The 23,626-nt window shown below is 38.6% G+C and overlaps 1 protein-coding gene across 1 annotated transcript; it reads left to right on the top strand.

Annotated features, from left to right (window-relative positions):
* Positions 1–431: 431 nt before the first annotated feature.
* Positions 432–23,205, top strand: smyd2a (SET and MYND domain containing 2a). Its single transcript, XM_059357311.1, has 12 exons — positions 432–707; positions 5,331–5,394; positions 6,919–7,029; positions 9,037–9,097; positions 11,607–11,734; positions 12,397–12,464; positions 13,347–13,449; positions 13,852–13,962; positions 18,232–18,352; positions 18,494–18,668; positions 19,765–19,873; positions 20,718–23,205. Exons 1-12 carry the CDS (start codon positions 535–537, stop codon positions 20,799–20,801), a joined length of 1,308 nt encoding a protein of 435 aa, XP_059213294.1. The 5' UTR covers positions 432–534; the 3' UTR covers positions 20,802–23,205.
* Positions 23,206–23,626: the final 421 nt, after the last annotated feature.

Here is a 23,626-nt window from a genome sequence, read left to right as displayed (position 1 = left end):
AAAGCGACATCATCAACACATATAGAAATAAATGTCATATCACTGACCTACCTGTAACCAAATTAGCTGGCCAGTTAAAAAAACGTTAAAAAACTTTAAAGCAGGTTTGTAGAGCCTGATAATCGAATAAATTCCAGATAATGTAATAACCCCGATAATGTAATAAAAATCTGCACTTGAGTCCATTGAAAATGTAATAAAACCTGATTATGTAATAAAGTGCATTTCCCAATAATGTGATACACTTTTTACCAATAATGTAACCCTTTGCGTAATTACTACAGTTAGACTCTGTAGGGCAGTACAGTATTAATAGTCAGGTTACCTCAGTAATTATTGTATTGGACACCAGTGTCCCGGTGCTGTTGTCTGTCCAGCAGGGGGCGCTGGGAGCCACAGTGGACACACCGAGTAGCGGAGAAGAAGACGGGCTGAGGCAGAAGCTGATCAGTCTCAGCAGAGAGACAGACAGAGAGACAGACAGGTAGGTGCTGGTCGGTCTATCTGACGGAGGAGCCGTAAACACAAGCAGCCATGAAGAACGAAGGCATAGAGGGGACGGAGCGGTTCCTCAGCCCGGGCCAGGGCCGAGGCCTGCGGGCGCTCAGGCACTTCTCCGTGGGGGAGCTGGTGTTCGCCTGCCCTGCCTACGCCTACGTGTTGACGGTGAATGAGAGGGGAGCGCACTGCGAGCACTGCTTCACCAGGTAACACCACACCTCCGGACACCTAGCTCACAACACTCTGCCTTATTGTTTATCTTTAGCCTAGTTTAAAACCCAACAAAGCGACAGATATGTCAATTTGAGGGCTAGCTAACCTCTCACCCGGCTAGGTTAGCCTGTAAACTCTGGACACACACCTGACACACTGCTGCACACTGAAGTGGGTCATTGCAGTGAGACAGCTCACCTGACTGACGCTGCACCATTAGTTTGTAGCACTGCGAAGTCAAGGGAGTCCAGAATACATGGAGGAATTCACATATAGCAGCTTTAATGCTTCTTTTAAAGGCGACTTAAATCCTAACCGAGTCCATTAATATGCTAGCACATAGTGTTAAACAGGCTGCTCATAGTGACTGTAGTGTGCTCACTGAAACACTTCACTGATGGTCAATATCCTCCACATGTCATAGCGACATGTCAGCTCTCATCAGTACACACACACACACACACACACACACACACACACACACATACATACATACACAGAGAGTACTGTGTGTTCCTCAGAGGCTCACTATCAAGCCCTGACCCCACATGAGACCTTTAAGACCTGCACTGTCTGTTAACTACTGAGTCCTGTATGTACCCTGCACATGGACTTATGTATTCATTCATTCATTCATATATAAATTAATTCATATAGTCATACTAGGGTTGTCAAAAGTATTGATACTCAAAAAAGTATGGATACTAAAACGTTGTATCCGGATACGATACTCATTTACAAAAGTTTCGATGAAAAGTGTTATTTTCTCTCTTGAAGTCCCAGAATGAAGCAGAGAAAAGTCGACTCATCAAGCTTGCCTAATATTGTGCACAGCATCCAAAATATTGTTCTAATTGTTAGTTTATTGTATTTATTTATTTTTTGCACTACCTCAGACCTGAAGCTTGTTATCATAGTTGCAGTTTCTTTTTGCACACCTGCTTTTTTATCATAAATATTTAACCTGTGGATCTGTTAATTTTTACATGTTGCTTGTTGTTAAAAATATTTCTGTTAAATTTTGGGGACTCTGTTTTTATCCTGGTGGTATCAAAAAATTGTATTGAGTATCGAATATTTTCCTGAGTATCGGTATCAAGTTGAAAATCTTAGTATCGTGACAACCCTAATTAAAGGTTTGGAAAATGTACATTTTAAGATACTCGTTGAAAAATGCTTTTGAATATTATCTGGTGCTTAATCTCCACAGTCACTAACATAACCCATAAGAACCCACGGTGACACTGTTGTAACACTTTAAATCTTTTTGAATCTCCCATATTCAGCTTTATGCTTCACCTTAACTCATTAAATCCCTAATTGACACATATTCAACACCCTGATGTGTCAAGAAGTGACTTCTCCAAAATATGTGTGTGACTGGAAACCGAAATCTAAAAAAGTAGCTAATTTCAAAAAGCTTATTTTTTTGTTACTAGGCTAATTTTAAGCCCATTTGACAAGTCTAATCCGTTAATAGGGTGTCCTGTATTGCATTTAACCCTATTAGGGTTTGTTATTTGTTTTTATTTATTATTGATTTGTTATTATTTTGTTACTTAAAAACAAATCTGAAAAAGAATTTGTTGTTAAACAGCAATATTAATGTCACAATTTTGATATATGTTGTGGAGATGCAAAGAAAAGGCAAATTTGTGTTTCTGTAAGCAGAAAAGGTGTCTAGTTTATTTATATTAAAATAAGAAATATCATAAAAATAAATACCATAAACGCCCAATGTGACATATCACATCACAGATCTTTGACATTTAGGGGTAGTATTTTAAAAAAAAACATCATAAATGTGTTATATGTGGTCCACTTGGTCTGTGTTATATCCCCCATAATTTTATTTTAAGGATTACTGGGTCTGGGTTCTTATGGGATAAACTTAAAATCTCTAAATATGTGGAATACATTCTCCTGCTGTTATATTTGATAGAAAAATGGAAGTTCTTGATTATGGTATGTTGATCCCTAACTCTGGAAATTAGCAAGCATAAAACTATCATGATCAAAACAATCAAATTATTTGAGCAGCTGGAAAAACAAAAACAAAATTACAATGTACATCTGAAAATGTGTTGTTTTTTTTGCAGTTTTACTTAAAGTAACAATTTATGTGTGATGATAAAGGCCAGTCTGAGTCTGGAAAGTTTAGCTTTATTTACTTTGAAATGTGCTTGAATTTAACTGTTAAAATGGTGTTCAAATCCTGATATATTCTCAGTCGTAGATGCACATTTACCCCTAGTGATGAACCGAAAGTTTTTATTTGCAGATTGTAAATGTTTATATTTATTACATATTTATGTACATGTTCATATTTATTGATAGACTATACATATGTTCTCTCATTCACTTGTCCAGAGATCCAGAACAGATATTTCACACCAGCTGCTCAGCGTTGGGCTTATTATTTATATTCCCAATTGTACTATTCATTATATTAAAATTAGGGCCGGGACTTTAACGCGTCAATTAAGATTAATTAATTACACAAAAATGAACGCCTTAAGAAAATGGATGGGAAATTTTGTTACAAAAAACGAACGAATGGAAGCATCGATAAGAGCATGGTTGTGTGCAAGTTAGGACCCTAAAACCAAAGTATTCTAGTTTACAGAAGGTCTACCTACCTATAGGCTACCTGAATTTATGAAATGTACTATATTTCTAAATATGCTATTGCTACACTTAATGGCAAAAATTGCACTGGTCTGTTGGACTTGAACAAAAATAAACAATATTTTTGTTGCTTAAGCTTATGTATTCAGTCATTATTCAATGGTATACTAAAAATCCATGTGAAAAAAATTACTTCTCACTGTTCTCAGGTCAAATATTTATATGCGATTAAAATGCGATTAATTTTGATTAATTAATTAATTAATTACAAAGCCTCTAATTAATTAGATACATTTTCTTAATCCAGTCCCGGCCCTTATTAAAATTATATAAAACATTTTATTTATTTATTAGTATTAACCCCGCGACCCGATTGCGGATAAGCGGTTAATGGTAATGAATGAATGAATGAATATTAGTATTAACTTGGTTCGGCCCTTTACTGTGACCTGTACCTCAGCTGAATTTCCCTCAGGGAATAATTAATAATAATCCATTTTATTTATAAGCACCTTTCAAAATATCCAAGTCACTGTACAACAAAACATAAAATAAATGAATAAAATTAAAGCTTTATCTTATCTTTAACTAATTGTACACATGTTTTTATGTGCCTAAACAGCAGAAAGAGAAACCTGCAGTCTTCTGATATCAGAGTCTGTATCTGTTATTTTTGGGTTTAAACTTTCCCTCATGTATCATCTGAACATGAATTTGAGTCATTTATTGGTAGTTTTTTTCCCTCCTGTCTGTGTGTAGGATGTGGAGTGGTTAAAAGGGCAGTCTACAACTTTTATATTGAGAGTATTGACATGTGTAGGTGTGTGTGTGTAGGTTTATTGTGTTAAAAACATAGGACAGGTTAACATTCAGCTCTCTACTACTTGTCCTGTTGAGAGCTCATGCTCTTTATGAGACTTTTTACAGTTAAATGAGCTCTACACTCACCCTCACACTTGAGCTGCTGTTAAGGTTTGTAGAGCAGGAAAAGGTTAGGGAGCTAAATATAGTTGTCCATGTGTCCAAAGAGAGGAGGAGCCAGGAGAAGAGAAGGCCAGGGGTGCATGTGTTTATCGTGGGGGCTGGGTTGTGTAAGGATGTCAGAAACACTTTATATGAGTGTGTCTCTTGCTGTAATATTGATATTGATTACTTTTGTTTTGCAAAAGAACACTTTTTTGTTTCAAATTTGGCTGGAAATGTTAGAAATGGCTTGTAATTTATTTGTAAAGTCTTATTGAAATGTGTAAGGAGTAGGGTAGTCAAAAGTATCGATACTGAAAAAAGTATCAATACTAAAACATTGTATCCGGATACAATACTCATTTTCAAAAGTATCGATGAAAAGTGTTATTTTCTCTTTTGAAGTCCCGGAATGAAGCAGAGAAAAGTCGACTTATCAAGCTTGCCTAATATTGTGCACAGCATCCAAAATATTGTTCTAATTGTTATTGTTTATTGTATTTATTTTTTGCACTACCTCAGACCTGAAGCTTGTTATCATAGTTGCAGTTTCTTTTTCCACAACTGTTTTTTATCATAAATATTCAACCTGTGGTTCTATTAATTTCTACATGTTGCGTTTTTCTTGTTGTTAAAAATATTGCTGGTAAATTTTGGTTGTTTTTATCCTTGGTATCAAATGTTATCGAGTATAGAATATTTTCCCGAGTATTGGTATCAAGTTGAAAATCTTCGTGACAACCCTAGTAAGAAGTAGTCTGTCTGTGCCTGAGCGTGTGTGATATGCATCTTTTCATCCAAGTACTAAAACAAACCTGCAAGACTTTCTCATTCATCAGTTTAACCATGAAATAAAAAAACAACATCGACATATTGTTAGATAAGAATTATGCTAGTATAAAACGATCTGAAACGCATCCGATCAAAATGTCTTCTCAGATGTTGAATACTGTTCATGCTGACAACATATTCCACCCGTGCACTGATCACAGTGTAGTAGAGTAATGTGTCTTCATGTCTTACAGGAGGGAAGACTTGTTTAAGTGTGGCAAATGTAAGCAGGCCTACTACTGCAATGTAGACTGTCAGGTAAGAGTGCTTTCTACTTTTTTTGTGTTTTTCTGTCCGCCGACATAATAAAGTGATGAAATAATGGGGTGACATCACCTCTCTGTTGGACCTTGTTGTAGCTCATAGAATTGTGCAGTGTAGTTTGAGCCCACCTGTTTATTTATGTTCTGATTAGGGACTGAAGCTGCTTATATTTTTTCTACTTTTTGTGATTTTGTTTGCACAGTGCAGATTGAGTCGTCACATATTGAACTTTAAGTTAAATTTGAATTTAAGCAGCAGTCTGTAAGGTACATGTAGTTTTATTCAATTTGGGTTTAATTGCTGTACAGTTGCACTTTTCACATGTTCCCAGTGAACACAGGCTATGTTTACTTATTATGTCAATTTGGAAATTGGCCATATTTGCCCTGATTGTGGGTATTAGTTGGAAAAAAATATCGGTATCGGTAATCGGCTAAATGAGTTGTAGAAAATCGGCATATCGGATATAGGCAAAACATCCAATATCGTGCATCCATAATTTGAATGTTTTTGTCAGAAAAAAATAAAATTTAGCAAGTGATGAACAAAAGATGAGCATTTTTATTCTCTTGTCTTACCCAATATTTTATGAGTGGTTTGCTTTGTGATAATACATAATTTTAATCTATTCTGCCCTACAAAGTCTAACTGCAGTAACTACAATTTTGCTCGAAATTGAGTTATAACTAAAAATGAACTCCTTGATGTCTGTTTTATCTTGTGACAAAGTTTTAGGTTTCAATTTTGCTTTATTACAGAGAAATAATGATTAAAAAAAATGTGCAGTAACTACAAAATCCAACTCAAAACCAACTTCACTTACCACCATCTGCTTTGGATATATATACAAATTTAAACATAAAACCAAAGCAGACGGTGTGATACAGTGTAGCCTTGTATTTCTTCATTGTGTTGAATAGTGAAGACAAGAATAATAGAAATTGTAAGTTTATTTGATAGGGAGATTATTATCTAGATAGTGATGAAGTAAAAAAGTGAGATAAAATGATATTAACACAAAAATATAACATTACTTTATAATATTAAGTCTCAAATAGACAAATCTTTGAATAGAGTTGCTAAACACTTATATACACTCATAAGAAAATCAAATTGAAAATGTTTATTCACTGAAATCAAAATATAAAAGCTGAAAGAAGACAACAACATTGTAGTTACTGCTCTCTGTTTCTGCATTACTATTAGAGAGAGGGGGTCAAAGGTCAAATAAATCGTCATGATTTGAGCATAAAATGGCATCATCAATACATGTAGAAATAAGTCATATCACTAACCTACCTATAACCAATTTGGCTGGCCAGTTAAAACACGTTAAAAATCTTACAAGCAGTTTTTCCTGTTTTACCTTTTGCGTAGTTACTGCAGTTAGACTTTGTAGAGCAGTGTAGTGTTAATGTGTTTGTCTCTCATGTACTGTCTTGTTAAATGTGATAACTTGTTATGATGGACGGTAACTAAATGTTATTTCTGTCTTTTTCTGTTTGTGTGTTTCTGCAGAGAGGAGATTGGCCCATGCATAAACTGGAGTGTGTTGCTATGTGTGCCTATGGGGAGAATTGGTGTCCATCAGAGACGGTCAGACTGGTGGCTCGAATCATCATGAAACAGGTAAATGTTTCAACATTAGGAGATGTTTTTAGGTTAGTTTTTTAATTGGGAGCAACATGAATGCATGGAGTCTATGCAGGGAATGTTTAACCTGGGCCATATGGCCACAATCTTCTGTACTAATATAGGTCATTTCATATCTGGTGAACAAAATATATCATAACATAGCATTTTCTATTTCTTAGAAATAGCCTATATGTAATACCTAGGGCTGGGACTCGATTAAAATAATGAATCTAATTAATTAGAGGCTTTGTAATTAATTAATCGAAATTAATCGCATTTTAATCGCATATAAATATTTGCCCTGAGAACAGTGAGAAGTATTTTTTTTCACATGGATTTTTAGTATACCATTGAATAATGACTGAATACATAAACTTAAGCAACAAAAATATTGTTTATTTTTGTTCAAGTCCAACAGACCAGTGCAATTTTGGCCATTAAGTGTAGCAATAGCATATTTAGAAATATAGTACATTTCATAAATTCAGGTAGCCTATAGGTAGGTAGACCTTCTGTAAGCTATAATACTTATAATGCAGCCGCTAGCTGCTATATGTTTTGCATTGAGGTGATACTTGAGGCTGGATGTGCTGCGGTGATATGTGAATTCCTTGTTGCATAGCAGCAACACAACCATGCTCTTAATGACACTTCCATCCGTTGGTTTTTTGTAACTAAATGTCCCATCATCCACGGGGCCAACCAAAGCGCTCTCATCAGCTTCTTCCTTCATGTTCACTGTGGTTTGTTGTTGTCTGAACTCATGAACGCTAGTTGGTGCTCCAGTATAATCGGTCCGCCTGAAACTCATCCAGTGAGAAACGTTCTGCGGTGCAAAAATAAGTGTGATTAAAATGCGTCAATTTTTTTAACGCGTTAATTTTTGTGTAATTAATTAATCTTTATTAACGCGTTAAAGTCCCGGCCTTAGTAATAACCCCATGGTAAAGCCTACATTTTGCCTATATTTGACAGCTGATGGCTGAAAGGAGCAACATGGAAATGATTTCAGATGAATGATGAATTCAGTGACTGAAAAGTAAACACAAAGTTTAAAACCTTTTAAACAAATTTTAACGAAGATAAAGATTCAAATAATATATATGGCTGCCTGATAATAAGGTCATTGTAGAGTAACTTAATCTTAGTTTATGCAGTAAACCAGTTGTGAGTCGCTGAAGCAGCTGTTATAAATTAACATATCTCAGTTTCATTTGTATACTTTTGCATGAGTAGTGTCTGAGCAGTATCGTGGCTGTCATGTCTTTGCTGTTCATGCAGTCCAGAAAGGTGACTTGTTCAGAGGGACATCATCTATGAAAATATTAAACACATTATGAGCTCATTAAAAAGTGTGTTTTAATTAGGGCCGGGAAAAATTGACGCATTTGAATTGCACTTATTTTTGCACCGCGGAACGTTTCTCACTGGATGAGTTTCAGGCGGACCGATTATACTGGAGCACCAACTAGCGTTCATGAGTTCAGACAACAACAAACCACAGTGAACATGAAGGAAGAAGCTGATGAGAGCGATTTGGTTGGCCCCATGGATGATGGGACATTTTGTTACAAAAAAACAACGGATGGAAGCGTTGATAAGAGCATGGTTGTGTGCAAGTTATGACCCTAAAACCAAAGTATTATAGTTTACAGAAGGTCTACCTACCTATAGGCTACCTGAATTTCTGAAATGTACTATATTTCTAAATGTGCTATTGCTACACTTAATGGCAAAAATTGCACTGGTCTGTTGGACTTGAACAAAAATAAACAATATTTTTGTTGCTTAAGCTTATGTATTCAGTCATTATTCAATGGTATACTAAAATGTGAAAAAAAATACTTCTCACTGTTCTCGGGTTAAATATTTATATGCGATTAAAATGCGATTAAATTTGATTAATTAATTACAAAGCCTCTAATTAATTAGATTAATTTTTTTAATTGAGTCCCGGCCCTAGTTATTTAATATTTTACTAAAACAACTGTCATGTTGCAGAGAGTGACGACAGAGCGCACCCCCTCAGAACGGCTGCTACTGCTCAAAGAGTTCGAATCGCGTAAGTAGACATGTGTGTATGTGTGTGGGTGTGTGTGCGTGTGTGTGTGTGTGTGTGTGTGAGAGCATGTGTGTTTAGTTACATTTGTGTTCACTTTTAGTTACACTGTGTGTGCATGTGTGGTTTTTCTGTGTCTCTGCAGTTGTAGCAGTGTCTCTATTAATATCCCCTGCTGTAGCCTCCAGTCCTCCTTCTGTCTGAGAGCTCTGGGATTTAAATCCCAAGATTCTGGATGCTGTAATTTCATGTTCCTACTGCTACTGTGCCCTTGGGCAAAATCCTCCACCCTCTTCTGTGGAACACTGATTGCACTGAGATAAAAGACCTGTCTTTTTAACCTAGCTTTTAATCTGGACTAATGTCCCAACCTTAGTGTAAATACCAATGATTAATACTTAAAAGCTATCTTTTATCTCTGTTTTTAGTTTATCCTGTTGGCTTTTATTTATTAATTTTATTGTTGTCAGTTTTACTCAGTGTCACATGTAGCCCTTGGGTTGAGTTACTGAGAAGCTCTTACATGTTAACATATGTACTCCAGATACTTTGTCAGCCCATAACCACAAATAAGAGAAGAGCAAAGACATTGAATAAGATTTCTATCATTTGCACACAGTGTAAGTTTATAGAAGAGTGCTAATATCAGACTGTGTTCCATTTAAGTGGCCACAAACTGTTTTCCCTGCTCCGTTTGGTATTATCATTAGTCTGAGCTGTTGTTGCAGGCTCAGATGTGTCATCAGAGGATTGTCACAGAATTAACCTTCAAACCTGTTTCTCATGCACACACAACAAATCAGTTAGCAGCTGCTGCCACCAGTCTGTGTCTGTGTGTGTGACTGACAATGACAAATGGTGTTTTATGGCCTATAGCAGAGGTATAGTCTACACTGACAAATGCTGAGTGGTAAAAACACAGAACCCTAGATGAATGGCAGACTTTATATACACTCATGCCTTGTCTTCATCAGATACAGATGTTCCAGGGTGATTAGTTTTTACCTGGCTGGTCTTAATAATCCCTGTTCTTGAAAATGGAAGCAGTTCTTCAAACACTTCAAGCTGGCGTGTGCAACTTTTTCACATCTTTCCGAAAAAGTCCACACAATGCTAATGAAGCCTAGCCTGGCTAAGGCCAGACTATATCACAAATGAGATTAGTCTGAAAACCACCTATTCATTTCTCTGTAGAGGAGGCGTGGTTTACGATCCTCCAGAACTGTCTATTGGGCGCTACGAGTGTCTATCATAAGCGTCTGTACATAGCTCTTAGCCAATCGTATCAGTTATACCAGATGACGTATGTAGAGCGACAAAAATTGATGTTTACATAGCCAGACTCTACTTTAAGACTAAAATGCGCAATTCTGCTTCTGCAACGTTTTTCTGCAGCATGTTCTGACTCTGGCTGCTCTATAGTTTCAGCTCACAGTCTACCGGGTGTGTTGGTGTGTGTCAGTGTGTGTGTGTGTGTGTGTGTGTGTGTGTGTGTGTGTGAGTGTCTGTGAGAGAGTGTTGCTTGCTGCTTTGCTTCTCCAGTTCTCGCTTTCTGCAAGATTATTTATTTTTACACCTTATTCCCCCTTTTTTATGGTCAATAGACGAGCTGCTGCGGGTTTCTGGGTGGCTCCGCTGTCCCCCGGCTTGTAGCGAGATCTTCGGCGTTACAGCAGTGAGCGGTAGCGGGGCTAGTTGGTAGATTAGGCTTTGGCCAAATCCTGTCGGAAGCATTAAGGCTAAAACATCATTTTTGGTGGTGAAACAGGAGTGTAAAGCCAAACGTTGTTCTTCTTTTAAAATAATCTTTGGCTCTAAACTATCTAGAACACCGTCTACAGCTAGATCCAAAGAGAGCTTGGCGTCTGCTGCAGCCATGTTGGATCCATAAGAAAACTACAAGCTTCCATCTGTCCAATAGTATGCGTCATCATCTTGCCGTCCCTCCACGTTCTGTGATTGGATTCCTAAAACAGGGCTAAGAATTGGCCATGGACACCATGCTGTCTTGCAGTTTGAAATTAAATCAAGCGTGCAAGGCAGCATGGGTATACTCAGGCTATATGAAGTCTGTGGCTGCCAGGGAAAGCTCTCTGTATTTCACTATATTCTATACTTGTCTTTCCAACTGTCTCAGTTATCTTACTCATTTCTTCAACGTATGGATACAGGCATACTAGCTGAGCTTCTCTCCAGCAGCAGGTTGACACATAGCCCACCTCCTCTCAGTTAATCACTGCCACGTCTTCTCCTCACTTGGCTCCTTTGCCCTGGTTGAATATCATAATTTGTGTTCAGAATTATTTCCGTGGGAAAATTGAAGAGAATGCTCCCAGGGGTGGGAGGGATAAGCATGTGTTGACTGTTTGTGTAATTACTGTTACTGCAAAAGGGGAGAAGACAAAAGTTTCACATTGCAGGTTTAAAGAGACTAAAAATCTTCGGACCATTTACTCTGTCTGTTCCTTTTTGTCTTTGTTCTTTCTCTCTAATTCTTCCACTGCTTCTCCAGATTTAGATAAGATGGACAGCGAGAAGGACGAGATGAACCAGACGGACATAGCAGCACTGCACCACTTCTACTCCAGACACATCAGCGACCTTCCTGACAATCAGGCTCTCACTGAGCTATTTGCACAGGTACAGTTAGATAACACGACAGCCTTTCCACATAGAAATCCACTTAGAGAAACCCTAATGTCCCTAGAAGGATCCAGGATCTTGTGTTGGGTGTGTTTTTGTTACTGTCGTGTGGTTGTTTGGAGAACATTAGAGGTTTTTTGCTGACACAAAGAAAGGTATTGACTTTTCTCAGCCAGTAGAAGGACATGCTGGATTGCAACATACACAAAAGATGAAGGCACACAATGTGTAAATATAGTCTATACACGTGCATTCTACTCATTCTCATACATGCCTAATGCTTGTCTTCTCTTTATCTTCCTCCTCTCACATCATCCTCAGCTGTCTTTCACTTGTTGGTGGATAGACACTGAAGCACATGTTGAAACCAGGATCTGTATCACACACACCCACTGGTGCTGTCTGTTTAACTCTTGAATGTGATCTGTCTGTCAGTGCTTCTGTCCTCTTTCTCTCCAAGCAACACCAGCAGCCTCTTTGGCTTCTCATTTCACAGCTACATTTAATCTCCACTAGCGGATTTCCTCCTCCTCAGTGGGTGGGGGTGTCACCTGTTAGTAGAGGGTGAGGCCAGTTGTAATATCAAATTGCTCACTCTGCCATTCTGTCTTCCCTTCTCTCTTTCTCGCCCTGTCTCTCCTCCTCCTCTTTGTCTCCAGGTTAACTGTAATGGTTTCACCATAGAGGATGAAGAGCTCTCCCATTTGGGATCAGCTGTTTTTGCCGAGTAAGTAGTCCATGTCAACACCAAGGTTATAATAGTTTGGGATTTTTCATTAGTTTTAGTTTTAATTTCGTTGTGAATTTCTCTTTTCAAATTCAGTTAGCTTAAATTAGTTCTTCGTATTAGTTTAATTTTTATTAGTTTTAGTTTTAAGCGCCACTGCAAAAAAAAAAGTGATTTGTAATATCATGGGCAAATTGTATTTAGTAATTTGGTAAACTTCGAATTACCATAATAACTAAACGGTTTATGCTATCGGAATTTTCATATTTCCAATGTTTTCTGAAAGCTGAGAAGTTCGAGAAGTTTGTCATTACGGTAATTTAACTCTCCCGGAAGCCTACAAAGAAAAAATACACATACTAAGCGGTGGAGAATTAGAAACACTATGTATGAAAAAAGTTTACAAAGACGAAAACACAGGACATTTTCACTATAACTTTAGTTAGTTTTGTAACCACATAATACAGTTTCAGTTAGTTATAATTTTTTTTAAAAACTCTCGTTTTTATATTTATTTCAGTTAACAAAAATGTTTTTCAATTCTAGTTTTTGTTATTTCATTAGTTTTGGTTAACTATAAAAAGCTTGGTCGACACATCATCATCTCTAATTCATTGTGTATTTCCCCCTACTGATAAAGTTGGAAAGGACTGTATTTATCAACATGTTACAAATGAAATCAAATGACAAATGCTATTTCCTGTCTGCTCACCTCCGTCTCCACCTAAGTCATCTATCTCCTCTGCTCTTTCATTAATTTGCCATTTCTATCTGTGTATATCTCAGCTGTTTCTGAGTGTAGCAAGAACATCATAAAGCTGCTAAATGTAATGATTTTCTCACAACTTGTCTGTTTCTCCTCCTTGCCTTTCTTCCTTGTAGTGTAGCACTGATGAATCACAGCTGCAGTCCTAATGTTATAGTGACCTATAAAGGCACTGTGGCTGAGGTCAGAGCTGTCAAAGAGATAAACCCTGGAGATGAGGTGAGTAAACACTCCGCTCATCTAGCAGCTACTTGTGCCTACTTTATGTATCAGCTCCTTTTCTCTATTTTGTTTTCCACTCAAGACAATACTCCCAGTCAGTAGTAGTTGTGTAAGTTACAGTCGATACTGACGGTAGAGGGTTATTTACCTCCATCATCTAGTATCAGCTCCTTTTGGAACCTTAACTATGCAGCTACCAAAATAAGTGCCAGCTACCAACTACTATTCATGACTTTTGCTAAAGGAAAACCAAAAAACGTTGAGTGGAGTTGAGTGGAGTTATGCCCTACCATGCAGTGAAAATGTGGCAATAGATTTTGAGACCACAATCATGAATAAATCCAGAAGCATATTCTATTCTTTATTTTTGACTGCTGGATGGTTGTTGTCTGTGTGTAGGTGTTTAACAGCTACATAGACCTGCTCTACCCTACAGAGGACAGGAGAGAGAGGCTGTTAGATTCCTACTTCTTCACATGTCAGTGCACTGAGTGCACCAGCAAGTCTAAGGTACTGTCTCTCTCAAGCTCATACGCCTTCCTTAAGCTTTTCACAGCTCTATATAGAATGTTGTTAACCTTTTGACACTGTTTTTTTTATTAATTGGTGAAATGACGTAACAAACAAGGTGACATGAGGGACAAAAACACTACACCATGTGGACCACAAGTAGAGACAGCAGACATACAGTGCAGACAACAACAAAGAAAAACAAATGTACAACGATTTGCACAGAGGCGTGCGCGCGTGTGCGTGCGCGCGTGTGCGTGTGTGCTATGAGGGTTTTTTTATGCCAGCACACTATACTTAAACGCCTAGAATGCGTCGCCTGTGCCAGCATAAAGTCTGATTAATAGGCGTGCTTACAGACACGCGTATTGCGAGTACACCAGATAACATGGGTGACGGGTGAAAAGTGCCACGAGCGAACGTAGTGGACGCCTGTGTGTGTGTGTACGCGTTACACGTGTCTGTACGCCTATGTAGAATTGTACTTAACAGTCACGCGGGTCTTCATGTCACGTATTTGAGGTGTAGTTCACCCGTCACGCAGCCGTCACGTAGGCGTATGCGCAACAACGCGTGTACAGCGGCTGCGTGACGCCTACGTGACGCCTGTCTGTCCATTGAAAGTGAATGGAATTTACACGCGCACGTTAGACGTTTGATGTCATCGCATAGGCGCTGTACACGCGTTTTAGTATAGTGTGCTGGCATAAAATGCCCCTCATACTGTGCGTGTGTGCGCGTGTGCGTGCGTGCGTGTATCAGGGGTATTTTATGCCAGCACACTATACTTAAACGCCTAAAACGCGTCGCCTGTGCCAGCATAAAGTCTGATTAATAGGCGTGCTTACAGACACGCGTATTGCGAGTACACCAGATAACATGGGTGACGGGTGAAAAGTGCCACCAGCGAACGTAGCGGACGCCTGTGTGTGTGTGTGTGTGTGTGTGTGTGTAACGCGTGTACGCCTATAACAGTTCAGCTGTTACACAGAGTCTCAGCTTCATACGGGATTGTGAAAGCAGAATTTATAGATGAACTCCAAGCCCCAACAGAGCTGTCAGGATATTTCTATTATTTTCAGGCCCGTTTTTATTTTCTTGATGATATTTAATGATAGCAAGTGTGAAAGGGATAATTAAAATAATTTCAGCTACTTAAAAATAGTAATAGTAAAGTGCGACGCTCACAGCCAGTTCCCAGTTCGCTCTTGGACATACAGTTCATTACGCATCAGCTGTAATGTACAAACTGAATATTAAGTAGCCATGCGGACCTGTCCAATGAGTAAGGATGCTTCTTGAGTAATTTTATGCGCTTGGACATACAGTTCATTAAGCATCAGCCGAGTCGTGTACTTAAATTGCATTTAGGTAGACTGAAACAGCCTAAACTGTGTAATAGGTCTGTCTTGGTAAAACATGGATTGCTTTAATTGTGAAGCGAAGCGGCTGTTAAACTCAAAATTCGCCATCATAGTTTGATAAAAACATATTTTGTTACAAAAAATATAAACAAGTATGTAAGAAAGGAAATAAATGTATAATTGCATTTGTAACTCGGCCCTTGTGACCACCCTGGAACTCTTCGTTGACGGGTGGTCGTTATGTTTGCGGCTCGCACCGCGTCGTGCTTTATTTCTCACAACGGCTGGCGGCTCAACCTTAAACAGTACCAGTAAACACTGGCGTGAGACAACAGAAAGATTAAAGGCCGGTGTTGTGTCCTTAATGGTTTCCACACTAACTTGTTGCCGTAGGCTATGCGCATGTTCTGTTACGCATGAGCTGTCCGTGGTACTGAAACACCAATCGCCGTTCATGTGAGGATTCTGTCTGATGTTGTGCTGTTCCTTAACACCTTATCTACTGTTTGGGTTCATCTGTAGTCGGCACTTTGTGCAATAAAATGATTTATTGTGCCGTACGATAGAGCCATACGCATGTTTTGTCTTTACTGTTGTATTGTGTACAGCCTTTATAGAGCTCTGTTGGGAGAGCTTGTGTTATATAGGCAGTGTTTTATTATTTCTGCCTTCGCCACTGACACACAGTCTCAGCTTCATATGGTATTGTTTATAAGAAAGCATAACTTATAGATGAAGAGAAAGACTATCTCGTACATACCAGATAAACTTAACGTTTTTCCGGCCAAAACCGGAGGCTTAATTAGCCTGTTTTAGGAGTGAAAGTCAGCAAAATGCAGCTTAAACAAAATGTTTTACCTTATTAGCTAACTACAAATATCTGTAAAACATAATGGATCTGTGCATAAGTGCCGAATTGGGTTAAACAGTGTAGATATAAGGTCCGATGGAATCATATTGTGGACTGCTGTCCACATGGCTACTGAATATTCATTAGATAGGTCCGCATGGCTACTTAATATTCAGGGGTGACAGCGATTACTGCGTCTGCAGGCAGGTAAACCTACCTAATTACAGCTGGTGCGTAATGAACTGTATGTCCGCGCGCAAAGCTGGGAACTGGCTGTGAGCGTCGCACTTTACTATTAGCCTACTATTTTTTAAGTAGCTGAAATTATTTTAATTATCCCTTTTTTACCCTTGCTATCATTAAATATCAATTCGATATCATTCAGAGAGAGAGAGGGAGAGAGGGAGAGAGGGAGAGAGAGAGAGAGAGAGATTTCGTTAACAAGAAAATAAAAATGGGCCTGAAAATAATAGAAATATCCTGACAGCTCTGTGGGGGCTTGGAGTTCATCTATAAGTTCTGCTTTCTTATAAACAATACCATATGAAGATGATGGATGGGGATGATAGACTCTGTGTAACAGCTGAGCTGTTATAGGCGTACACGCGTTACACACACACACAGGCGTCCGCTACGTTCGCTAGTGGCACTTTTCACACGTCACCCATGTTATCTGGTGTACTCGCAATACGCGTGTTTGTACGCCTATGTAGAATTGTACTTAACAGTCACGCGGGTCTTCATGTCACGTATTTGAGGCGTAGTTCACCCGTCACGCAGCCGTCACGTAGGCGTATGCGCAACAACGCGTGTACAGTGTCTGCGTGACGCCTACATGACGCCTGTCTGTCCATTGAAAGTGAATGGAATTTACACGCGCACGTTAGACGTTTGATGTCATCGCATAGGCGCTGTACACGCGTTTTAGTATAGTGTGCTGGCATAAAATGCCCCTCATACTGCATGCGTGTGTGTGTGTGTGTGTGTGTGTGTCAGATGATATAACATATATATGTATAAATTACATAACATGGCTCACCTATACGTATAACACAATGAAAATAAATAGGCAAACAAAGCAAGAAGCACTAACGCGAGAAGAGGGGGGAAGAGGAAAGAAAGAGAGAAAATAAATAGATAAAATAAATAAGTAAATAAATTAAAAAAAGATAATATTAAAAAATATATATAAATATATATATATATATATATATATATATATATATGAGATGTTCTGTCCTCACTGTGCCAACAACACAACCAATATTTCTGTTGTATTCGTGCCTTCCTTCTAATTGTGTTTTCCAATGTCAAGCAAACTAAGTAGTTGTGTCCTAATTCCACACTACATATGAATATATGTACAATATATAATATATAGTGTGGAAGGTGGAAACTTTGCCATTGTGTTTTGCAATGTGGGATAATAAATAAACTTTTAATTGTGTCACTATAAGTATCATATGATGCCAGGCAGAACTGGTTTTTAATTATATGAAATTTGGACATGGTTTGTTTTAGTTAGAATGTTATGAAGTAGCTTTGTTCTAGACTACATAACTCCCCTGAAGCTTTCTATGATCTTGTGTAGGATATGTTACTGTAGTACTGTTCCTTATGTCATTTAGGAGTGTAAACACAATATAATGTTGATTCGCTGAACAACAATCCAATATTTGCCGATATCACAAAGTCTGCCAGGATAGGATTCCATTCAATCAGTTACATTTATATCAACGAGCAGAAAAATCAACTTCAATTTGATTTGACAATTTTTTATTTTTTCTTCTTTCATTTTCTTTCTTTATTTTTTTTACTGACTTCTTTTTTCCGTCACTTCTCTGAAATGTAAATATTTCCCCACTGTTGATTTATTTCTCAGAGGGGAGTAAAGTTCCTCATTTTCTCTTTTGCTTGCTGTCACTATCGGCCTCACGCTGCTTGTGTTCATGATGCGTATCAATGATAATGGACCATTGATCATTGAATCCATCCCTTAATCCAGATCAATATATTGTTACACCCCTAACATCATTCCTTTCTATCTTTTTCAAGGACAAAGCAAAGTTGGAGATCAGGAAGCTGAGTTCTCCTCCAGAGCCAGAGGTGATCCGGACCATGGTCTGTTATGCCAAGAATGTCATCGAGGAGTTCAGGAGAGCCAAACACTACAAGAATATCCTCTTCCTCTGTTTATCAGCCCATCTCTTGTTCACTCTGTCTGTCTGTCTGTCTGTCAGTCAGTCTTGTTTCTTTATCAAGGCCAACCTTTGGCCCCCAGCCTCTTCTTTCTCATTATTCCTTGACTCTGTGGCACCCCCTAGTGAGCTGCTGGAGATGTGTGAGCTCAGCCAGGAGAAGATGGGAGCTATATTTGCAGACACCAACGTCTACATGCTGCACATGATGTATCAGGCCATGGGTGTCTGTCTCTACATGCAGGACTGGGACGGAGCTATGACCTACGGAGAAAAGATCATTCAGCCTTACAGGTAACTTCCTTCACAATGTCCTCTCTTCACCATCCATGCCTGGTTTGTGTACGTTTTGTGGGCAGCATTTTGTACGTCACCAGTAGGCTGTTTCCACTACCGGGCAATACCCGGAATGAGGCAAGTCTCACTCGCCGAAATGCCCCTAATTTGAATATGAGCAGTCCGGAGCAGTCTTTTGTCTGGACTTTTTTAGTCCCTGTCAAAGAGCAGGGTCTTTTTTTCTCCTCTGAAAACAGCCTGTTTACTGATTGGATAGATCACTAAGCAGAATGTGACGTAGTACTCTACACCAGTGGTTCCCAACCTTTTTCTTGTCACCGCCCTTGGGGGGTCGGGCCCCCCCGGTTGGGAATCACTGCTCTACATGACAACACACGCCATTTGTAAAAGTCAACAAAGCAGTGTTTCCAACTTAGCCACTTTGTTGCTGAATTTAGCAACTTTTCAGACCCCCTTAGGGACTATTTTTCAAGAAAGCGACTGGAGACAAATCCAGCGACTCCTTCTTACTACTCTTAACGAGCTGCTAACGAGCCGGTGGCCGGCTTGTTAAGAAGAGCCCCTATGCACTTGACAGTGGGACAGCCCTGAGCTAAACCTGCACATAGTGTGTGAGTGTGGAGATTGAGTTGGGACCTCTGTCAGACAATCCCTGTACACAGGATGTTAAAGCTGTGTCAAAAAGTCACCAGTTTTGTAATGAGATTTTCTGGAGACCTCTGAATTTGTCAAGTCAAAGTTATTGAACACAGGAAGATTTAAATTCCATCTAGTCTTTTAATAATTTGTTTTAATTGGCTGTTTCAGCTTAGAGTGCTCTTAAATTATTTATTGACTTCATACTTTATAAATCCAGTATGGCTTATTTTACTATGAAGTGTGTTGTTTTGTTCCTTTAGTGTACCCTCAACATATTTTCCCTCCATGGTGCACAACACCATATCTTTCATCTTTTGTTGTTGTACTCTCCCATCTTGGTACATTTAAACTTTGTAGCACTACAACAAAACCCAGTGTAACATGAATTATAGATTCCTTGCTTCCTTTTGCATCCAATGCTTAGCCTGATGTATAAATGATATTGTCTCTACAGTGTTCACTACCCAGCCTACTCTCTGAATGTGGCGTCTATGTATCTGAAACTGGGACGTCTATATTTGGGGCTGGAGAAGAAGCCACAAGGAGTCAAAGCTCTGAAGAAGGTGAGTCTACACATATGTGCTCAGCTGGTTCATTAATAGGTGGCAAAGTGAAGGCAGAAAACAAACAGAAGATCAGTGATGTGTAAAAAGTAGGGCCGGGACTGAATCGAATTAATTAGAGGCTTTGTAATTAATTAATCGAAATTAATCAGATTTTAATCGCATATAAATATTTTTTCACATGGGTTTTTAGTATACCATTGAATAATGACTGAATACATAAGCTTAAGCAACAAAAATATTGTTTATTTTTGTTTAAGTCCAACAGACCAGTGCAATTTTTGCCATTAAGTGTAGCAATAGCATATTTAGAAATACAGTACATTTCATAAATTCAGGTAGCCTATAGGTAGGTAGACCTTCTGTAAACTATAATACTTTGTTTTTTTAAGTAAAACACAATCCACGCTAGCTACCACACTAGCCGCTAGCTGCTATATGTTTTGCATTGAGGTGATACTTGAGGCTGGATGTGCTGCGGTGATATGTGAATTCCTTGTTGCATAGCAACACAACCATGCTCTTGTGGACGCTTCCATCCGTTGTTTTTTTGTAACAAAACGTCCCATCATCCACGGGGCCAACCAAAGAGCTCTCATCAGCTTCTTCCTTCATGTTCACTGTGGTTTGTTGTTGTCTGAACTCATGAACGCTAGTTGGTGCTCCAGTATAATCGGTCCGCCTGAAACTCATCCAGTGAGAAACGTTCCGCGGTGCAAAAATAAGTGCGATTAAAATGCGTCAATTTTTGTGTAATTAATTAATCTTGATTAACGCGTTAAAGTCCCGGCCCTAGTAAAAAGTGACTGATATAAATGATTCAACAATACTTTTCTTTCTGCAGGCGGTCGCCATCATGGAGGTGGCTCACGGGAAGGATCACAACTATGTAGCTGAAGTCAAGCGAGAAATTGAGGAGCAGAAGTAATGGAGGAGCAGCAGGAGGAACAAAAAGATTAAAAAGAAAGGAGCTGGATTAATAAACTTCTCCGAAAGCAACAAAAACACACTTCACAACTGCATGCCATGCATCTTCTAGCTCTGCGTTTGTCCTCACCTTCTCTATTGTTTTCATGCAGAGCTTCTTTTTCCACATCTACTGTCTGCAGATTGTGTCTGAGGACGACCGTGTCCTGTTCCTGCACCCCCCTCTCTGTCAGCCCTGGAGTTACACACAGACGAATTAGGGTAAAAATGTTTAGAATGGAAAAAGTAACTGAAATACTTTGTGTGTGTGCTGAAGCTGAAATTTAAAAAAGAGCGAGAAAAAGAGAAACTCTAAGACTGCCTTTAAAGCTGTCTTTTAGAAGATACTAAGCCTTCATGTGACAGCTGCGTATACTCCAATGCCCAGTTTCTCTTTCCTTGCGTGACTGAAATCATCCTCTGTGTTCTGTGAGCCCATCAACACACTGTTTCACCACCTTCTATGTCTTTAGCAGCAGTTGTGCTTCAGAGCAGTTGTTACATAATGAGGACTTGTGTAGTTATTATGAAGGGCATTACTACTACTACTTCACTTCTTCCCAGCCAATGCATTTTAATTCTATCCAACAGTTTGATGCTTCATTGATTCTTCTTTAGACTGTGAAATAATGATGACTGACCATGCATCAATGACTCTGTAGCAAATAGAGAAGAGAATGCAAAGAACTATTCCTGATGACTCGGCAGAGGTTGGATTGGCTTGTCTTACAGAACGTTTTGCTCGTGTTGAAGAAACAAAAAATGTTGCATGTTTTATTGTTTATTTATGTTGTGTGTTTTACCTTTTTTTTTCATATGAGGCTTGTTGACCAAAGGGGCCACAGGTTTAACTGACAAGGAACCAGCTATAATTCTCTATTCACAGTGTATCCTTAAACAGGGGCGCTGATCTGAGACCAGGTTGCCCTCTTCAGTCACATTGAAGACATTGGTACTATGGCTAACCAGTGATCCTGGATCAGAGCCCCTCTGCTCTCAGGAAAAAGGTGCAACACTGTAGCTTTTGTTGCCTTTTGTCAAGAGATGCATTATTGTACCTTTTTTAGTGTTTTCTCTTTGCATTGTGAATCCAGATGGTCATTCATTGCCCTGGGAATAAAATCACCTTAGCAGCAGTGGACAGAATATTAACATGCAGTAAATATTGATAGGACACACCTTTACATGCAGGGGATATCATCCTCACCATACGCATTTATTTCATTCACTCTTGTATTTTATAATCAACAGTTAATCAATGTTAATTAAAAAGGGAAGCGCATCTCCCTTTAATCTGCTTTAGTACAGTTGGTTTTGACTCTTGTAAGCTGAAGAGACAGATCATTTATAGAAACATGTAACAACATGGCAACTTTTTAAGGAAGCATTCTTTTTAACCAAGGCACTCAACACTCAAGAAAAATATCATGAGAAAGAAGAGGAGCAGTTACAGGTTGTAGAACATACATACATGTGTTCTCTCTGCTGTAGATCAGACTCAATCATACAGACATTTATATAGAATCATTAGACATCTAAGACTAAGCATACAGGGGGTGAAAAGGCTTTTAAAAAGTTGAGGCAAAGGCAAGATCATCACCTGGGCCTTATTTAAGGGTTCTTGTTGCACTCAAATTTTGTACAATTTTTGAGACAAAATGATGTCAAAATGGCAAATATGTAAGCACATTTCCAGTTTCTGTTAGTGAAAAGTGTCTTCACACCGTGTACCACCAGAGGAACTACAGACACAGATCTCATTATTTTGTTCTTCTTAATGCCTGTAGCTTTCCCCTCTTGTTTACTATGGATGCAGTTGTATGCACCACATGAATGTGGGTTACTGAGGGTTAGAAATATCCCATTGTTAAGTTGCCTGTGCTCATATTTGTAGCAACTCCTGCACAGGTGGCCCTTTTTGTCACCTGCAAAGATGCATCTAGAAGGTGCCTGCCTTACAGGCGACTCTGTCCTGTTTTTGTGTATGTTTTTACAAAGAAAATACACATTAAATGAGGGTTTATTAGTTGGTTTGCACAAGCCATAAACCCTCTGTTTGCCAGATCTCTTCATTTTATTTCTGGCCAGGCTCTAAGAATATGCATATGATTTATTTTCCTGTTTCTTTGATGTCATAAAAGAAAACCCATGACACAAGGGTTAAAAAATCTAAATTCATACTCATGCTGCATGTTTTAAACCAGATGAAACACCTCCCAGATGGCCATTTCTGTAATGAGCTGTTACTTTATCAGGCATGAATGTTTATTCTGTTGGAATGCATAACTTAAAGCTGAGCCTTTGATTTTTCTGTATCATGTCCGTGGAAACTCAATAAATGGCAGTATGGCATGTGCTTTGATAAACGTATCTAATTATTTTTCTTTTATAAAGCCCTTACTTTCCCTGGAAGACTCTTAAGATACATTATCCATTTTACAATTGAGACAAAATGTCAACCTATCATAAGCACTTATACCCCCCAAAAGCTGTTGTTGCCTGGTTAAATATCAAATCAAATCAAATAGCCTTTATATTAAATACCATACCATTAAATATATTATAAATGGTCCAGAAAAATTACTTTCCGTGTCAGATCAGTTATCTAATTGTGTTTTTTTTTTCTTTCTGCATCCTTCATTGAGTCCAACCTGTCTTAGTTGAGCTCAAGGCTGCACACCTATGACAGGTTAAAATCTGGAAACAGCAGAAGAAGAGATTAATAGGAGTACTACAGTCAGTTAAGTCAATAGACACATGGTAACACTTGCCCATGTCTAGATTGCA

Source organism: Centropristis striata, chromosome 2 (genome assembly GCF_030273125.1).
Source record: "Centropristis striata isolate RG_2023a ecotype Rhode Island chromosome 2, C.striata_1.0, whole genome shotgun sequence".
In the NCBI taxonomy this organism is placed as follows: Eukaryota; Metazoa; Chordata; class Actinopteri; order Perciformes; family Serranidae; genus Centropristis; species Centropristis striata.
This window is presented reverse-complemented; position numbering and strand designations above follow the sequence as displayed.